The sequence below is a fragment of the Lycorma delicatula genome, chromosome 2 (genome assembly GCF_047948215.1).
Source record: "Lycorma delicatula isolate Av1 chromosome 2, ASM4794821v1, whole genome shotgun sequence".
NCBI classification, from domain to species: domain Eukaryota; kingdom Metazoa; phylum Arthropoda; class Insecta; order Hemiptera; family Fulgoridae; genus Lycorma; species Lycorma delicatula.
This window is the reverse complement of record NC_134456.1, coordinates 119,747,362-119,768,550: the sequence shown is the minus strand read 5'-3', so window position 1 is coordinate 119,768,550 and position 21,189 is coordinate 119,747,362. Positions and strand designations below refer to the sequence as shown.

The 21,189-nt window shown below is 29.2% G+C and overlaps 1 protein-coding gene across 4 annotated transcripts in view; it reads left to right on the top strand.

Annotated features, from left to right (window-relative positions):
• The window catches only part of LOC142319182 (calpain-5-like), a 73,698-nt gene extending 55,394 nt beyond the window's left edge, over positions 1-18,304 (top strand). For 3 of the 4 annotated variants that reach the window (XM_075356169.1, XM_075356165.1, XM_075356166.1), the window contains 6 exons: positions 10,286-10,478; positions 12,509-12,634; positions 14,287-14,492; positions 14,657-14,787; positions 16,120-16,256; positions 17,339-18,304. In XM_075356169.1, coding sequence (XP_075212284.1) covers positions 10,286-10,478; positions 12,509-12,634; positions 14,287-14,492; positions 14,657-14,787; positions 16,120-16,256; positions 17,339-17,542 — 997 coding nt within the window. In that variant the 3' untranslated portion in view covers positions 17,543-18,304. The remainder of the gene's footprint in view (positions 1-10,285; positions 10,479-12,508; positions 12,635-14,286; positions 14,493-14,656; positions 14,788-16,119; positions 16,257-17,338) is intronic. The other variant, XM_075356168.1, reaches the window with a different exon arrangement.
• The last annotated feature ends 2,885 nt before the right edge of the window (positions 18,305-21,189 follow it).

Sequence of the window (21,189 nt, the reverse complement as noted above, 5' to 3'; positions counted from 1 at the left end):
CCCCCCAACCACCTTTTCAAAACACTAAACTGTTTAGTTATAAGAATGCATAGTACAAGCCAAAAAATTAATATATTATATTAATTTATTATTAAAAAAAACTTTAATATCTTTTCCACAATTTTTCAACTTTTTACAAATTTTGAAATTGTGATTTGTGGAAAACTCCTGACATAGTGGAAAGAAATGAAGGTTATCTTCAGATTCAGCACTAGAAAATACAATGTCAATTATCAAAAACTAAAGAACACAGCCATCGCAAGCTTATGTAATCACTGTAAATCTTTAGTGTCTGTGATATATAAAATTCTTAGCAATTATTAAAAAAATTTGGATAATTATATCATTTAAAATTTAATTGCATGTTCACACTGTATCATAGTCAGTATTGAAATCTATTAATCAACTTTAAATATGCATTTTCAGTGTTGCTAACAAGAGTAGGTTTTCCTGTGTAAAGGTATATATATTATTATTCTATGTATAACTTCTAAAACCTTCTTGGTCTCAAAATATCATTTGAAATGACAGAAATTATGCTCTAAAAACCAACAAAAAAGAAGTAAACATAAACATTAATAAAATCAAAATAGTCACCCAATTTATATATCTCAGAGAAATAATAAACAACCTAAATGAAAAAACCGTGGTCCAAATAAGAAGAAACAAACTAGTTAAAGCTCAAAAATTAACCTGGTACACTTACAATAAAAATTGCCTATCAATAAAAGCAAAAATAAGACACTACAACACAATTACCAAAACCAGAAGCCACTTATGCAGCAGACTGCATAAGTCTGCAGACTGAGGATGCAAGATTCAAGACTAATGAAACAGCTAGTACAGTACAATCTCGACTTGAAAAACACCCAAGACGGGATGTAGATGAATCAGAGGAATAAGAGAGGATCTGAAGGAAATTGGCCTTACATCAAAAGACACCACAGTTAAAATAAAATTAAACATGAAAATCATGAACAAATACACTCGTTTTACAGTCACAAGAAAAAACTCATAACATGAAAATTTTCAACACTAGAAAGGGCACAAAGAAAGGTACTCAAAGGACTGGAAGGCCCAAACAGTCCCGTATCAGAGACCTGGATAATGGATTGACTAAAGTGATCCTTTGTGGTCATAAAAGATAATAATTATTATTCCATGTAAGAACTTAAAATAATGTAGATATTATTTTATTGTTTTTTGAATGATAAAAAATCTATATGTATATAAAAATAAGGGTCTGTGTCTACTACCTGAATGCCTGATTTATTTTTGATACTGATTCACACTTACCCTAAAAACTGTTTTTAAAGTATTGGTTGGCATTATGTCCTTCTTAGTCAAACTGATTTTTACTGTTTATTCATTTAGGCTGTTGACTTCTTAAATTCACATGTGGACTATTTTCCTGAAAATCTGGGTGTCATTAGTGAAGAGATGGGTGAGAGAATTCGCCCATCTCTGTATACTCTATTTCAATTTACTCTGTTTATTTTATTTCAGTAAAAATATGGCAGAAGAAATTACAACAAATAAATAGAACAGAATTTAATCTAAATGATATTTTGAACAGGTTTTTTTTAAAAAATTGGTGGCATTTTGTGTTTTTTTAATTATTTCTATTATGATTTCACCAGAGGCATTAGCTTGATTCGTTTTATGTTTTATATACTCATTTTATGTATAACTGTACACCAATCCTAACTTATCTCATCAGCTGTAAAAAGCATATTTTAATAACTATTTTCAAAGCTTAATTTATCAGACAGACTGATTTTGTTATTTTCTAGAGGAATTGCTGCTGCCCTGTAAGAATCTTTTTCAAGATAGCGTTCACATTCTCGAAAACTTTTAACGTATTCTGTATTTCTTTTCTTATTTTTATTTAAGGTTTTTTGCTAGTGTATTTTTGGCAAATAAATTTCTAAGAAAGGCAAGTTTTTTGTGGACTTAACCATATATTAAATAAAACATAACCAACTTCAAAACAATATAAATTTTTTTCAATGCTTTAAATTTTGCTTTCTTGAAGTTGGCACTGAATTAAGCATATTCATTGGCACAGAATTAAGGATGTAAGAAGTCACTTTTATGAAGTTTATCAAAATTTACAGAATGCCAAAGTTAAAAAAAACATCAAATATACAAAAACTTAAGTCTACTCAGACTACTGTACTGTGACAGTAGTCACAAGTTTTATGTTGCTCACATACAGAGTGAGCAACATAAAACAGAACTCATAATGAAACCGCTATCCAACACTATTTATGAAAGACTTATATACAACTACCGTGATTAGTGGATATACTACATCCACTAGTGGATATAACATATGCATCCTCTAGTCAATGTTACTACTGATTTTTGCTGCTGTTTGTCAAGTGGTTATGTGTCAGTGCAGTATACCATTTTGTTGCAGTGCAGTTGTGTTTGTGTGAAATGCCTTATTCAGTCCAGGAGAGGATAACTATAGTTGAGGCCTATATTCTTTCTGGATCGTTTGAAGAATCACGTCAAGTATTCATAAAAAAATTGCCAAATGCCTATATCCCAGTGAGTTAGAAAATGGCATACAACAGGTTCAGTTTCAAATACAAAACAAAATAGGCAATCTTCCATTAGGACTCCACAGGCCATTGCTGATATTGAAAGGAAAATTACTGCCACTCCAGGTGTCATTTTCAAAGAATTCTATGTGTAATTAACTGACAATGAAAAAAAAAAAGCTTCTTCCAACAAGACGGATCAATGTGTCACACATCAAAGGTTTCACTGAATCATGTTCATGCAGCTTTCACAAATGAATGAGCTGTCAGCAGAGGACAGTGGTCTCCCACGTTCCCCTGAGTTGAGTACTTGCAATATTTTTTTCCTTTTGGGTTACTTAAAGGAGAGAGTTTGTGTCTCGTCCCACAATATTGATGAAACTGAAGGTAGTTACTCCAAGAGAAATCAGTACAACTGACAACAACATTTTGCATCAGACAACTCTCAATATGATCAGTCAAGCACAAAAGTGCATCGATGCCCAGGGTGATCATTTTGAACATCTATTATAACAATAAGGTAAATAAATGTAACATTTAAATGATGTTTTATGTTTTTCTTATTTAATTTATCCATATCATTCATAAAATTTCATTCCAACATAATCACATAACCTACCGATTCTGCAGCAGTTATGTTATGGATTCGGTTTTATGTTGCTCACCATGTGTGTATATATTAGCTCCCCATCGCCACTTCGCCTGTGCGGTATGGTTACTTGCGTTTCCCTGTAGCAGTCAATTCTTCTTTTAATGTACTTTAGTCAAGTAACCGGAGGATAGGTGCAGCCAGTCAATATTCAATATTCATCATTCAATATTTCATCTGTAATTGTAATCTCAACATTATTGGTTTGATGTCAGATTTGATATAAAATATCTTTAAAAAAATCTTTTTGGAACATTTTCCACAATACGTTCAGTTGGGCAGGATGACAAAAAACTAATATAATTGAAAATATTTCTCTCAGTTTAGGCGAAGACTAGACAGATACTAGACATGCTTGCATTAGCAAGTATGTCTTTCCAGCGATGATTTTCCAGTAAGCCAAATGAAATGCAAGCAGCGTTATATGTTTGGTATAGCACACCATCAACAGTTTTCAAATAATCAAAAGGTGTATGTAGGTTCTTTGAACATTGTGCAATAACATATGTAGATGAAAGCATTCACTTTGGTTTGGATGAATTGTATATACTCACCCAGAGCAGCATCCGTTTTGATTCCAGGAAATTTTTTGATGTTAGATCTGTGCTTTCTTCTGCTAAACTTGTTATTATTACGGATATAGTATAGTATCTAGGAATTTCAGGATGTAACAGTGTCTTAGTGAAGTTATCTGACTGACAAAGTTCAAAAAAAGCAATAAGATTGGTCTTCTGTGGACTTTCAAGAACTTGTTGAAAATTTTGTTCAGTGAAATAAATATGTTGGTAGTTTTCTAAGTGAACAATGGTGGGATAACGTAGATGTATTGAAAAGTCAAAAAATTGCCAATCAGCGTAAGATGTACATATATATCTACCATTAATGTACCGATTCAATTCATCTCTTTAATTTTCAACCAAAAAAGTTGCTTGATCTGAACCTCTGATAATATATTTGCAGATATATCAAATCGCTTACACAGAGTTGCAAAATTCAACATTTATGTGGACATTAAATCAATGTGACAGTAGTGGACAATGTGGTATGATCCATTTATTATCAATATCAATTATGTTACCTTGCATGTTTAAATTTGTCGTATGACCTCCGTTCTCTGGACTTCTCTTGTAATAAGTCGAGTAACTGTCATCTGCAGTTTGAGTGTAGCAGATGTACCTTCAAGGATACTTTTTTGAACCTGTTCCATCTATCATGCATGGTGATGACCTATTTATATCACCACATGGTCTGTGACATATCAGGGAGTTCAGCAGATATGATAAGATCAATTTCATCAGGTCGTATTTTAGTTATGAGGTAATCTTTGTTTTTGCCACTCGACACTTAGTGCATAGCAATTGACTGAACCAAATATTTCTTTTTTGTAAATAAGGTCTAGAAGTTTTTCAATTTCAAATGGGAAACTGGATATAATATCGTGTCTATCAGAAGATTTTTGACCAATGAATAGTTCGGTTTTATTTCTGGCCATTCAGGATTGCACATAAAAGTTATAAATAAATCTGGATGCCCATGTCCACACATGTATGTCAGCATCTTGAAATTTCTGATGTATATACCATGGTGAACCAGTGAAAGATGAGGGAGTATGATACTTTGACCCATGTTGTTAGTATTAACATTGGTGTCTTATTGCGCAGTGTCTCAAAAATGAATAATCATCAGCACATAATTTTTTTCTGTTATTATGAATAAAGGCTAATCTTTCAGTGATCATTTTGGCCATCTTGTTAACACAATATTGATTAAATAAGTTTCTGTAATAATGTAAAATATTTTCAATGTTATCTTGACCATAAGTCAATAAACATAAAATTGCATGTAGGAAACTGTTTTATGTTATTCATTATTATTTAATTTTCTTAAAATTTAATAGTTAGATAATAGCAGTCTTCACCCTTCAAAAACATATAAGGGGTTATTGTAAAGGATCATAAGAACGATGAAGCTCAGATACACATTGCATTTGACTGTCACGACAACATAAGATCATATCTCTAGGACCTTTATCGACCAGTAAAACAGAAACTTCATTAGTAGATGGAGCATTATAGCGATCTCTATGCTGATTAACAGGTACACGATCAGCATGAATTATTAATTTAAAATCTTCCGTGTTATCCAAAGGTGTGTTGTCAATATTGTATTTAGACTCTCTGATCAAATTATTATGTCCCAGCAAAACTTGCTGTGCAGTACTGTTGTTCCATCTTCACGTTTGGAACAATACAAAGAGAAGTTTGATCAGTATCAGAAAGGAAGTAAATTTGTAAAAATTGGTGATCCATACCAGGTGCTGGCAATAAACTTGCTATGCAATGGTAAGCTTGACCTTGAATTTTAAACGTAGGCATAAAATTCCCTTCTGCAATTTGTGTAGCACCGAAGAAGTCATCTGAAATAAAGTGTTGTATTTTCCAACATTATGGCGAAAATGTTTTGACAAAGGATGAGATCCTAAAACTAAACTGTTGATTGGTTCTGGTAGCTCATTAAGTGTAGGAAGTAAAACTTTCCCACCAGAACAACACATGCCGGGTTTGCATTGTTTTTTGCAAAACAATGATTGCATATTTTAATCATTGCACCAATCTGTAAATCTTTACTATTAACCCTTTGCAGTCCTTTATTGTTCATTCCTAAATTAACATCAGACCTAGAGGCTAGTATCACTTGACATGATATAATTCACAAAGCAGTCCAATGTCATGCAATGCTCGACATGATATTCAGACATCAGTAAAAATTGAACAGAGCATCACTCGACATTTAGACAGTTCTCGCTCGACATCGTATTCCATTTAGTTTAGCATCAGCTGTTTAATCTGAATCTGTTATTAGTAAATGAACGCACATACAACAAAATATCTAGTAGGCTGTTTCAACATCTTATCTGAATTGTGAATAAACAAGTTAAGGTACAAAAGATGGCTGGAAGTTCTCGTAATCAAATTCGTGATTTTGAATTGGAAAATATTGTGAATGGGTTTTTCTAGTGACGATTCAGAAAGTCTGTTTAGTGACTGCAATCCAGCAGATAGTGAAAATACTCTGATTTGCCTTCAGGATCAAAAAGTGATAGTGAATTCGAGGTTAGTGGTCTGCTTGTTTGTGACAATATTGAGGATATTTTTGTGAGTAATATCAATAATTGTAATAATTACATTGATTTACCTTCGGGAAATGGGCTATTCAGTGATACTTGTTCTATTGTGTTATGGGAAAAATACAATGTAATTGATTGTGATTTGCCCAAATTTCCATTTACAGTTTCACGATGTGATCCAGTAATGTGAAAACTGAATTGCAGTACTTTCAGTTATATTTTACTGATTTGTTATTGTCTGATTTGTTGCCGAAATTAATTGATACACAGAAGAAAAAATAAAAAATGCATACCGCTTAAGCAGTATTTTATATGGTAGGGCTGGAAGGATGTCAGCCTTCTTGAAATTAAAGCTTTTCTGGGGGTAATAATTTATATGGGCGTAAACCCTAAAACCGATATTAAAGAATATTGGTCAGAAGAATGGCAGGATAAAATGTCATTCTTTAAAGATATATTTGTACGTCATTGCTTCCTTCAAATATTTTGGGCATTTTATTTATGTTCTCCAAATCACCCAAATGCAGGAATTTGTTTGAGAGGCGGAAAGGTAAGAAATGTTTCCAAGTATATTGGTAAACAATGCAGGGTAAACTTTTTTCTAGCACAAGATGTTATCGATGAAAGTACTGTGGGTCTTAAAGGAAGAATTAAATTTAAATGCTACAACCCTATGAATCCCACAAAATAGGTTCTATGCATTTTTGTTTTAGCAGATTGCTTGAGTGGTTATATATGTACATTTATTCTCTAATTTGGGAAGGCAACAACAGACATTCTAGATCGACCAGAACTGCCTTTTACAAGTCGAATAGTTCTCAATAAAGTTGTGCCTTACAATCGGGGGTTTAGGTTACCATTTACATACTTATCGATTTTACACCAGTCCTAATTTAGCACTTTAACTTTATAAGCACACAGTGGTACACTGTGTGCTTATAAATTATGGCACTGTTATACCGTAAGGAAGTCCCTGAAGTTATTAAAATTTTTAAATTAAAGTGCATGAACAGGTTGCGTATCATAGTGGCACCAAAATGATGTTACTTGCATGGCAAAACAAACAGATTGTATGTTCTTTTGGCTGCTTGAGATTGGGATTGTAAGTGCCTGTTTGTTATATTGCTGGGATAAATGGGTAGAAAATGAAAATGTTCTCGCACATAAGAGGGTTCACAAACGTTTGCTTTACCAATTTGTTGATGTCTGTAATCAGGAGAGAAGAAAAAGAGGGCGACCTTCAAGTTCTGATGCTGAAGAGTGTTTGATAATAAACCTCATTTTATTTATAAAGAAGCATCAAATAAGCATAAAGACTGTGTAGTGTGTAGCGATAGGAAGGTAAGGGTGGTAGAAAAGAAAGTATGTTTTATTGCAATACTTGCAATCAAAAGCCAGGTGGCTTTTGATTGGCTTCATCCTGGTGAATGTTTTGAGAAGTATGACTATGTTAAAAAATATCACTAAACTTTTTTTTTGTATTTTGCATACTTTTTTTAAAAGTAATAATAAATCATTCATATAAGAATAATAATTATTAACAGTTATTTGTAGATCTTGTTTGCATTATTTTATTGAGTTTTCTTCAATTTTATTATATCATATTCAAAAGCAGATTCAAACTTTAAAGTGGCTTTAATATTAAAATAGATCCTCACACTCTTCCATAGTCTTATGTAAATGCGATGTAGACAGTCACTTCGAATATGAGATTTTCTATCAATATTACGTCTTCTGTTTCAGCATGATTTTAGAAAAAGAACGCAACAACTACTGCCAAAGTAGATAGATAAATAAATTTGAACAATCAAATATTTATTGTTGAACAAATACCACCAAAATTGTTTCTCAATAAAAATGATCGTACATGGGTGTTTGCAAAAGTAATGATGGAATATTGTATTGTCACCCATACTTAGTAACTATGCAAAATTTCATCAATAGGCAATGTCAGGAAGTATGTTAAATTATTATAATTGCACCCTTAATTTACCCCCATATGGGGGATGTTTGCAAAAGTAATGGTGGAATATTGTATTGTCACTCGACCTTAGTAACTGTGATAAATTTAATCAGTCAGCAATGTCAGGAATTATGTTAAATTAAGAATGCAAGATTTGAGGACAAAATGGAAAAAAAATTGAAAAAACATTAAGTTAAAATAAAGCGAGTATTAAAAAAAAAACTATCAAAACATAATAACAAAATAACTGCCTTATCGTATAATAAGAAACAAAAAAGTGAAAAAATGTATATAAAGTATTTATACAGTAATAATATCAAAAAAATTACTAAAACTTTCAATAAAGAAAAGCTTAAATCAGCATGCAAACCTAATAACTGAATAATAAAGTATTTAAAAAACAAAAATTATAATAAAATAAACAATCTTTTTGAATTTATAAAATTAAATGTAATGATTGTGATTGTATTTATACAGGAAAAACAAATAGAATCTTTAAAATGAGATATTTAACATTATAGAAATTGCAAAAATAATAAACTAGGTTCATCTAATATGGCAGACCATCTAATAAATGATAAACATCCTATTTTTGATATTAACAAAAATTTAGAAATTAATAAAGATTACATAAAATTAAATATATTAGAAAAATGTTACATATATAAATGTAAATAAATTTCAATTTGATAAACCATCAGACAGTGTTTTAGAGAGATGTTATTATAAAAACTGCAACACTTGTATAAATTAATAGGTAATTTTCATTATTTTAATACTCATATTAATATAATAACAGAATTATTTCAATCATGACTGAGGGTGGGGATCCCATGAAAATATTTCATTCTTGCTGACAGTTGAATTTTGGCTGTAATTTGTGCGGTTTCTGCTCTTTTTCACCACTTCATACTTGCTTGTTTTGATTCTGGGGTTTTATCATAGATCATGATTCGATCCAAAAAAAATTCTTCAGCTTGATAACCAGTCATCAACCGCTGTCATACCTCTAGCCGATAGAGCTTCTGACCTTCACTAGATGAGGGACCCATCTTGCTGCCGCGTTTTTAAATCCAAGCATGCTAGTAATGATTGCTTGAGCACCACTGTAGCGTATTCTGATCTCGGAAGCAATTTCTGATCGATAGTTGTCCTCAATAAGGCAACAAACCATGAGAACGTTTTCAGCAGTAGCACTTGTCCTTGAGCGATATTGATGACCTATTTTCAACTAGCATTGTTCTCATCCTTCCGAAAACTGCTTATGCCATTCATATCTTGAATTAAAATAAGTATGCTGTCTCTGAACTGTGCCTAAAGTCTTCTCAAAATTTCAGGTCGTTTCACACCTTATGTCGTGAGAAATTTAGTAATAAAACATTGCGCAACATGCGATGATACCTCCTGCCCTCACATTGTTATACTGACTAAAAAAAAAAGTAGTGAGCTGACTTTCTGAGAGTGAGATCCCCTTCATGCATCCTTACATACAACACTGAGAAGCCACGCCCTCTCCATTAGCCTTGTGTCAACAACAAGAATTTTTGTTGTTGACGCAAGGCTAACTGAGAGGTTTGTATTGATTCACCCTTGTGTATGTATATATATATATATATATATGAGGAAATTATATTTTAAGTGAATGGTATTTTTATATTCCTCATACTTTAATATGTACAGAAAATTCAATTTCATCCCTTAGTCCCTCCATGCAACCAAAACTAATATACTTTTTTGAAGTCTGTAAAAAAAATTCATCACTTTTTTTTTGCTGCATTTTATCTTGAAAAAATTTTACTTTGCAAAGTGAAATTAATTTGTGAAATCAATAAAGTTAATAGATTAAAAAAATTGGTTTGTAGAAATTCAAGATACATTGTCTTTAATATTATATTTACACGAGCAACAGTAATTTATGAATTGTTATGTAAATTACAGGCATTTAAATTTATTTTGCTATTGAGCTAAGCTATTTGAAAGCTTTTTTTCATTATTAGGATGCCTCTTGAAGATGTTGTATCACAGTTCACAGAGCTTACAATATGTAGGTTGTTATCGCGGAATCTATTTATATGTCCTGGACGAAAATGGCGTGAAGCAGTTTATTTAGGTGAATGGCAGAGTGGTATGCTTGGAACTTCAGCTGATAGGTCTGGTGGTGCTGGTGAAACTATGTTGAGAAATCCTCAGGTATGCATTAATTTCATAATTTTTACATTACATATATTATGAAGTAGGTTTAATTTCTGTTTCCTTAGCTGTCATTTTTTTTTAATTAATATTTTTAAGTGTTATTTTAAATTTGGATTTTGTTTATTGGGCTAGAAGCTCAAAAATATATATGAAATGAGTAAAAAAGACAAAAGAAAATTATTTATTATCAATTAATCTGTGAATTATTTTGTTAATTATATTATATGTTTATTTATAGTTATTCTAATTATACATTTTCCTAGTCTGTTTATGTTTTAACATGAGTACCTTAACAGTTTTAATACATATATAAGTTTTGAGTTCTATTTGCAGAATCCCACCATATATTGTTTTTTGTAATTTGCTGTACTTCCTTTAAAAGTTTCTTGATTTTGATGAGTACTGCCAAATAGAAACTAAATTAATAGCTCATTGACTATAATGTTGTATTCTTGCTTTAGCAGCAGTATAATTATCTTTCTTGATAAAGGTGCATTACCTTGTCATTCCTTAGACATTTTTTAATGAATAATTAGAAAAAAAAACCCTGGGCATTTCAAATTTTTGTGGCAGAGATTAAACTTTTTCAATAGAAATTTAACCAAATTTGTATAAAATTTTTTACTGAATTAAAACACTAGAAACAGCAATATTTAAAAATAAGTATATTCTATTAACAAAAATAAGTTGTAGACTTAATTTAATAATGTATAAAAAGGCAGTAACTCATAAGGATAAACTTTTTCAATTATTAAATATTTTAATTGGGTAATTTATTTTAGTTAAACTGAATGCTTCTCTAATATATTTATTGAAGTTGTGATCATTAGTTATTTATTGCTGTATTTTACTCCCTCCATATCATTATGGAATTAACCTTTGCTAAACAATGAAGGCAAAGTTAGATAAAGTTTGGCACTCTCTGTTGTTTTATTTTTTGTAATATTTTTTGTCATTATAATAGGGAAAAGTAATATCACTCCCTAATAGTGAGGAACGTTTCTGGAATCTATGCTTTATATAAAATACTCAAGAGAAACTCTTAAGCTTCTATGTTCCTCAATATTTCTGGAGATATCCCAAGATGTACGAAGGTATAGTACTCTACTATACCTTTTCGTCGTGATACCTCTCCTCAGGAGGGCCACCCTCCCCATCCGTACTCCTAGTCGGAGTCCAAGTATGCTTCCATGTAGACACCTTTTCTTATATTGTTTGCCTTGTGCCCAACTTCATCTATAGGAGGAATGGTAATGCATTTAGCTATTATGTGTATGTGTTCCTGTCAGTTTAGCTTCATTGACCAACGAATTACTTCCAACTTTTGGGTAGTAACAGGTCTTTGGTCTGGAAGTAACAAAGGCTATTTTGAATTGTCTTACCTAAAGGAGGGGACAAAATAGCTTCACTGGGGGACAAAATTAAAAATTTACACTACTTTCAAATTTTAATGTTTGTATTCCATAAAACTATAAAAGAGGAACACTTTTTGCCTCTTGTGATTTTTCTAAAGAATATTCATCGTTCTTGAGAGAAAAAAATGTGCTCAGCAAAAGGAAGCCAGAGTGTGCATCACAGATAAAATATCTAGTATGCATTACTATTAATGATAGAGTATGACAGGTCAGAAACTGTGCAATATTCCTTCCTCTCATTAAATATTAATTAAAATAGTCATTTTAATGAATCTATACATATTGTATCTACATGACTTATATAAAGTAATGGAAACAACAAAAAAGTGCTAAATAATATAATTATTATAAACCAAACACCTGACTACTAATTGTACACATCTGCCTAGAACAATTATGAAAAACAAACAAAGAATCATTAAACAAATATTTTTTCTTACTGGCATTTTTTTCAGTAAAAATAAGTTAATCTGTGTTGTGAAATTTAATATTACCTTTACATTTTATTTGTAGTGAGATGCGACTTTAATGGCCTCCACTTTGTTTAAACAATCATTTGAATAAACATTTGAATTATTAAATTGAATTATTTAAAATTAATGTTATTTGCAGTATGTGTGTGATTTTCAAGATGAAGAAGAGATAGTCGTTCAACTTATGCAGTTCCATGACCAAGAGAGAATGGAAATAGAACCTGTAAATTTCTTGAATTATCTTATAGGTTTCTTTATTATTAAGGTACTGAAATAAAATTTGTTTTATTTATTCAGAGGGTATCTTAGATTAATTACCTTACCTTAGGTTAATTGTTTTCATAAAAATATTTCTTAAAACAGAAGACAGTCAATTTCACAATTACAGAATTTCATATCTGTCATATTAGCTTATATTTTTTTATATGCAATTCTACTGGCATAATCAGTTATTTTTATAACTTATGCAGTTATTGAGTCATTATTTCTTTCCAAATATGTATTCTAGTTAGACTGCAGTTATAGAAAAAAGGGTATTTATACAATTTTGTTCACTTTCTTTTGATGTATTCTTTTTGTGTACTCTAATTTAGACTCTTGTTTTCTTTTTATTTATTAAGAGTATGAGGAAAGATTACTAAGATATTAAAATAATTATTATGAAAATATAAGAAAAAAAAAATGGCTTGCTGCGGTTAAGACACTCTTGCGCTTGCAAATACATAAATGTTTTCATGTGCAAGCTAATAATATAGTACTTATACATACTGACATGATTTTTATATTTATTATAAATAATTTTTTTTCTACAATGTATTGTTTTCTTAAATTTATTTTGCTTAAATTTTAATAATACAAATTAAAGGAAAAATATATTTTGTGTGAATATATATATATATATTCACAACAACAACAAAATTACCACCACAGTAATAGAACCTAAAAAACTAATACCAAAAGTCGACTTTCATGGGATCCTGCATTTTCAGTCTGTAAAAAAATCTGGGTTGCTTATCATTTCAGTTGACATTCAGTTATATTGTTCAAGTGTTGTGTTTATTGGGATTTATTTTTTCTAAATTTTTAATTTTCATTATTTTTTATTTTTCTTTGATGTAGTTTTGGATTTTTAATAAATTATAGACTGATGTAGGATCCTGTGAAATTTTACTTTTGGTATTAGTTTTTTAGATTCTGTTACTGTGTATGTTGGTTATTTTAGGTTATTTGGTTCATATTTTATGTACAAATAACATATTATTTTAAAGAACAAATGTTAAAAATATGACTTTTCTTTTAGTTTTTATATATATATTTGAGGTGTGACATTAACACACACATTTTAGGAATAAAATGAAGATGACCAGTCTGTAGTAATAAGGAATTTTAAAATTATTCTTTGATAAATAACATACAGTAGTATTCATTAGTGTACTGCATACTATGTATATACATATATAATAAAGGCAGTAATCATAGAAATCTTAATTTGCTATTTGAATTTTTATTTCCCAATTTGTGAGGAATTTCAAATTCAGTATTTTCGTAATGGTAGAAGTTTAACCAGTTTTTATTTAAATTTTACTGTATTAAGATATTAAAGAGTAAAAATGTACATAAGAAAACACAACTTTCAGTACTTAAGAAATTAAATAGTAAATGTTTGTGATTTTTCTTAGGATAAATACAATTAGCATAATCTTATGATGAAATCATAAAACTGAATTGAAGTGTAAAACATGCATGCAACCCAAGTGGCATCATTCATTCTAGAAGATTTGAAAAAATCATTTACATTCAATATTTTTTTACTATCTAATTGAAATGTTTAACCTTAATTCATTATGAAAAAATGTAATTTATATTTTATTGCCTTTACTAAATTAATACATGTAATATTTTATGTTATTTTTTAAGGTAGAAGAGAATAGAGCTATTCGTTTACATAGACAATGGCCTCATTGCCCTACTATTATCAATCTTGATCATAAGCGACGGAGAGAAGTTGTCTATCGTGGCTCTTTGACAGAAGGACGATATGTTGTAATACCAACTACTTTTAAACCTGGAGAACATGCTGGATACTTGTTAAGGATTTTTTCTCATCGTAACATACACTTAAGGTATTCTTAATACTTTCATTATTTTGTTTATTGTTTTTTCATTTTTTTATTTATCTGTTATTCACTATATCAGAATTAATATTAATTATATTTTTATTTAATAAAAGTATCTAGTAGTGTCAAAAGAAATATTTCATCTATTTTTATTAAATATATAATTTCAGAGAATTGAAAGAGGACTTTCCAAAATGTCCATTAAGCTGTGTTACTGGAGAATTTCAATGGGTTACTGTGATAAAAATTATTCGTGCTGAATCACTAACTAGAATTAACCCAAGTTATTGGCAAAGTTCAAGTAAGTGGTAATGAATATAATAAATTGTTATTAGTATTTTAATGGTTCAAGCAATATATTTTTAAACTTCACCAATTTCTTTAACTACATAACCTTCTCATTTAAATACTGTAAAAGAGAAAAAAATCTCCAGATAAAAGAGATAAAAAATATGCAAGATTATAGTAAAAGTAAATAAGTTATGAAAAAATAAAAACTGTTAAGAGAAAAAGTTTAACAATTGTATAGTTTCTTGTTTTAAGTTAAAACCATTGTATTAAAAAATTCAGTGTCCAGTTTCAGATATGGGTTGTTTATCTTTACTTAAAGATTTGAAATTATATTCCATAAATAAATGTTTGTTAAATTATTGTAAATCAATGAATAAATAAGTTTTCAGTGCATCCAATTTCTGATATTTAAGGTGCAGTTTCTAATTTTACAATAGAAACTCAGTATCAGTATATTCCCAACACTGATTATAATCTGTGTGAAAATATATACTTTTGGTTATGTACTCTGTTCACAGTTATGGTATGTTTGATTCTTAATTTTTCAATTGTCAAAGCACATTTTTGTTATACTCATATTCATTTACCAACATTAACAACCAGTTTATAAACTGTTTCATTAATTTCAGATAATTTTTTAAAAAAGTGACCAATATTTTTATATAGTCTAATTACTTGTATTTAACCATAAGAATATTATTTTTTTAAATATTTCCTTTTAATATTTGTTACAGACCCAAACTTTATTATCTATTACTTATTAAGCCCTACTATCTGTGTACCCTGTAAGAATATTTTCACTACCTGTTTTGTATAAAATTGTAAAATTCTTAAATATAAAGTATTTCTATCTTGTATTTAAAAAACAAAAATTAAAAATATTAAAAAAAGATTTTCTCTTTCAATCAAATTGAAACTAATAGATTATTATCTTCAATATTATAGATAACATCTGCAGTCTTTTGAACCTTTTCATTTGTAACATACTATTATTTAGATTTAAATTAATAAATATTAATAAGTATTTCCAATTCTTAGTTTGAAATCTACTTTTATTATAGCAATTTTTTTGCTCAAATTAAAGAAATTAAATTTTTGCATTTAAGTTCAAAAGATGTAAGTGTATTCTGCTACTGGAATGTAATTTGCCAGACTATTATCAATGACTATATATATATTTTCTTAATTTTATTATTAATAATAACTCTATTGAAAATATTTGATATAAATTAGACTATTTTTATAAGAATTTTCCTCCACTCAAAAAGGGGATGGGTTAAGTATGATGATTACTAGAAATATTCTAGTTCAGTAAATGCTCATAATTTTTTTTTTCTTTCAGAACTTAATCCTTATTGTGTTATTGTATGTGAGTCCAAGAAAGGTAAAACACCACCTGCTAAGAATGATTTTGATCCTGTTTGGAATAATTCATTTGTTTTTTACCGAAAAAATGTTGATAAGCCACTCAAGTTAAAGGTAATTGAAATTAGAAACTTTAATGTCGAGTGATAAATTAATATCATTCAACTATAGTTCACTATTTTACTGTTCTATGTGTATTAGCGTTTTATGTTCATAATTAAGTGACGTAAAGATCTCTATACCACGTGCAGTTTTCTTCATGGTATTGACTTTTGTTACCTCAGTAAATACCACTTAATTTAGTCAGAAGAAAAAATTAATTAGTTCAAAAGTGGGAAAAGGAATTCAAAAGTGCCTAGGGGATCCATTTCACGTATTCTTTTGATTATCTGAAACATTCTTTAGACTGTTTTTACTAGGTATTTATAGAAACTGTCATTCAACAGTTAATCCTTTGCAGTACTAGACATTTAAACAGTTGTACATATACATCAAGCAAATACTGTATCCATTGTTGATTGAAAAGCGTATTCTTTCTTTACAGACAGCCAATGTAGCTGTTATAATAGAAACTCTTTCCTTTACAGTCCTCTTTCCATTCCATTATTCATTAAAATTATGGTAAATTATAGTTACTTATTATAATGTTAAAAAATATGGTTTGGTAAAAAAAATCCTATCTTTAATGAAAGACAAAAAGAAAATTTGATATTGTGTAAAAGTTATTTAATTTGAATGCCACTCTGCAGTAGAGTAGATAAACATCTACATCCCAATACCACTCTACAAAAACAAGCTGTTTCTTTCTCGCTATTCTTTATTTTATTCTAAATCATATTTACCTTAAAATTTTGATCCAAATTCTCAGATCTGTGTGATCATAAAACTTATTTTAATCTACATTACTTTTTTATCATTGTTCAAGTGCACCAATCTTACTTTTCAATGTTGTTAGATCAAATTTAACATATACCAAAAAGATTCATACTTCTCATGCCATGGAACTGTTATCTTGAGGTATCAGATGCAGCTGTTCTACCAGCATTATTGTGATTATGATGTTAAAGTGTAGAATTTCTTTATTAGTATGTAAGCAAGCTTATTTCTGTTGTAGCATATTTTTTTCAACTTAAAAATTTTATTCCTATGATTGAGTGTCTATGTAAAAATGTGTACATTAATGCCTTTTTTTTCAGGTTTATAATCATAATACAATTTTACCTGATGAACTTTTAGGACAGTGTGAACTACCTGCTTTAGTTACACATAGTCCAACTCCTTTATCTGCTATCCTTGTAGCACCAGTTAAACAGAAGCAGAATGATGATGAAACACAATTACCTTCCTCTGGTACCTTGCATCTTTCTGTTCTAACAGAAGATAATCTTATGGCTGTGTAAAATAATATTATGTTTGTATATATTAAATATTCTTGCTGCAAATATATGTATATCTGAATAGCGTATGAAAATCAGCATATACTTCAATTTATGCTTTAAACGATGTAGTTAATTTTATTTCTGCTTTAAAAAAGTAATTTTAATAAAAGAGCTAATAATTTTTATTGGAACAAAATTTTAGTTATCTTTTCAGGTTGTTTTTGTTATCAGATAACAGAAAAATCATGAAAAGAGTAATCAGATACAATATTACTGACAATTGTTGTTAACTTAAATGTGCCTTTACTTAAAAGTATGTATTTTTTTATAGTATTTACCAGTGCCTTTTATGCCAACTCTTGTGAACTTCTTTTTTGTCAATTTACATTTTTATTAAAAAATATTTTATAATTTATCTACAATTGGAATATCATTTGTAATGTAATTAATATATTCTTCAAAAAACTTTACAGTTGTAATGTTGTATTTAATTAGTGATCAGTATTTTTATATTTTGATCACGTTTTGATATGAAGTTAGTTAAAAATGTTTAAAAATTAAATTCATTTTTTTATGGTATTTATAAAATAAAGTCATAACGTTTCTTTATTATAGTATTTAGAGATTTGCATGACAATTGATAAATAATTTGTGTAAAATAAAAAATTTTTTATTATGTTTTCTATACTTCTAGTTACTTAAAAATTAGCAAAGAAGTGTCTGTAGATGGTTTTTGACTGAATTTATTTAAATTATGATTATAAGATTATTTAATGATCTCCATTCTTCCTTTTTTTTATACACTTGACTACTATTCTTTTAATTTATAAGTACATTTTTTGTATTATATTAGGTAGCAAGAGAAATTTTTTTGTTTAAAAGGTTAATTGCCATGTGACCTAAAATTAGGTCTCGCATCATTTAGATGAATGCCAGTAAACAAATTAGTGTATCAATTTAACTTCCATGAGACTTAAAATCAGGCTTTTCTTTATTATTTCCTGGAGCCATGAGGCTGATATTTATATATCACTGTATTCATTTCTGAGGCAAGACCTTAATGAATAAGATCTTTTTAATGAAGCAAAACCTTATTTTACGTCTCATATTTTATGTACAAATAACATATTATTTTAAAGAACAAATTTTAAAAATATGACTTTTCTTTTAGTTTTTATATGTTATTGAAATATTTAATAGTTTACAATTACTTATATTTCAGATTAGTTTTTGTGAGATTTTTCAAATATGTTTTATTGTATTGGCAAGTTCTTTGTATACTTGTTTTCATATCTCTGTTTGCAATGAAGAATTCAGTATTTCAGTTAACACAATGTTTATTTGCCTTTTTTTTATGTGTATTCTTGTTTTTGTTGAGGTTTGATTTTAGCAGTAAATAATTATTGTGTCGACAATTTTATTAACAATTTAGTGTAATTAGTGAGGTTTTAGTAGTATTTATGTGTAGAAAAGGATGATGATCATATTGCTGTGGAGTGCTACACCACCTTTGACTGATGAGAAAGTTTGCTTGAAGATTATAGTCAGTATAATCCTGATTGAGACTGGAAGATGATTCAAAAATCAATTCTGATTCTGAAGAGAAAACTGACAATGATGAGGCTGTTGATGAAGATTACAGAAATTCAAACTGTTGATAATTTGAGGTTAGATTTACCTGTAGATGATAACATTATAATAGATTTGGCTATGGTCAATGATGTATCTGTTTTAGATCAGTTAATTATTAAGAAACTAATTATTCAACTAGGAGCTGAAAGTAAGATTAGATTAGATGTTCCCATTGACAATGATATACTGATTGATGCAAAGATCTAAATTATTCTTCCTGAAAATAACAAAGATTTATTTGCCTGCTGTACTGCCAAATGTATCTGATGGTAATTGTGCATGGAGGTCTGTAGGGAAAGAAAATGAACTGGCGAGATACCTTATAATGCAGACGATATAAGTTTAGGTATTAATCTAGATATAATATAAACCATGGATTATTATGTGCTGTCCTTTTGACTTTTGGAATTTGTTTGTGACTGATAACATCTTATTAGAATTAGCAGAAGAAACTAATATGTATGCTGTTCAATAGATGCAATCCTGCTAGTACATTTCATTTAATGCAAGAATAAAACACTGGAAAGGTGCAAATTTAGTTGAAATGAAGAAATTTTTAGGCATAATCCTTTACACACCTTCGGACCCAGTCCTTACTTTAACACATTAGCAATCAGATGATTTATATGTTTATTATTGGAAAACAAATGAGCAGAAATTGTTTTGAATTGATGTTCAGCCTATTTTTACTGTTCCAGTAATGGAAATGCAGTACAGATGATAATAGGTTACATAAAATACAAGGATTTTTGATCAGTTTTAAAATGGTTGTTGAGCATGGACATAACATGTATGTCAGTGAAAGCACAATTCAATTTTAGATGAAATGCTTGTTTGTCAATACATTAAAAGCAAAATCACATGTATGGTATAAAAATATTCAAATTGTGTATAAAAGATTTTTATAATCTTGTGTACAAAATTTTCTGTAGAAAGGAAAAGGGAATAAGAGAAGGGCCTGCTTCTAAAAATATAATTATGGAAGCAGCAGAGCTTTACCTGGACTGTGATTGCTCATTATTCGCAGATAATTTTTATTTGAATATTCAACTTGCAGAGAAATTATTAAACTGTGGGAAACTATAGAAGTATAAAATTTATTCCACCTGAAATAATCCTTAAGAAGCTTCATTGAGGAAAGTGTGTTGCTTATTAGATTATTAATGTTGTTCTTTAGTAAAAAGACAGGAGAAACATTTTAAAGTGGTTACTGAAAATAACACAAATAAATAAAATTGTGTCTCAAATGAAATGCAGAATTCATGTTCTGAAACCTGCAGCTTTAGAGTAATGCAATAAAGGAAAATCATATACAGATTTATCTTATCTTACTCCCATTCTTATGGAGAGCCATTAAGTGATATAGAAAAGTGATTTTTGACTTGCTTCTAACAACTTCAGTAGTAAATTCAATAAGTACTTATACTACAGTGACAAATAGGAAAATTTCTGTCCCTTTGGTATGTATTGTCTTATTGATAACACAATAATTTAGAAGAGGAGTTGTAAAAGTATTATTTGTGCCTAAGATTATTGTAACAATAAAAACAAAAAGTACAAGATGAAAACAATATTACAAGAGCTGAGTATCACTGTTGGAAGAAAGTTTGCCCAAAAAAACATTAATACATAAATACATATATACATATATACATATGATCTGTTCTTATTAATAATATTTTAAAGTTTTTTTTTTCATAATTACTGAATATTAATTTTTATAAAATATGTATATATAAAACAATTTTTATAATTATTATTCCTGTGAGATGAAATGTGAATGCCTCTGTTTTCTAGATGTTAGGGAATATGATTAGCATCAAGCTGCAGACAGCTCCTTCCATTTCTGCAGCTTGGATCTATGGATTGCAGGCTTCACCTTATGGATAAGATTTGTGCACAAACCTTTTTCATAAGGCAGACAGAGTTATCGTACAGTAGCATTTTGACCTCTGCCACCTCCCTCCTCAGTGCCTTCTTGATCCTCCCAATCTCCACCGGTGTAGGTCTCCACCTTGATAGCCTTACATCCCTTG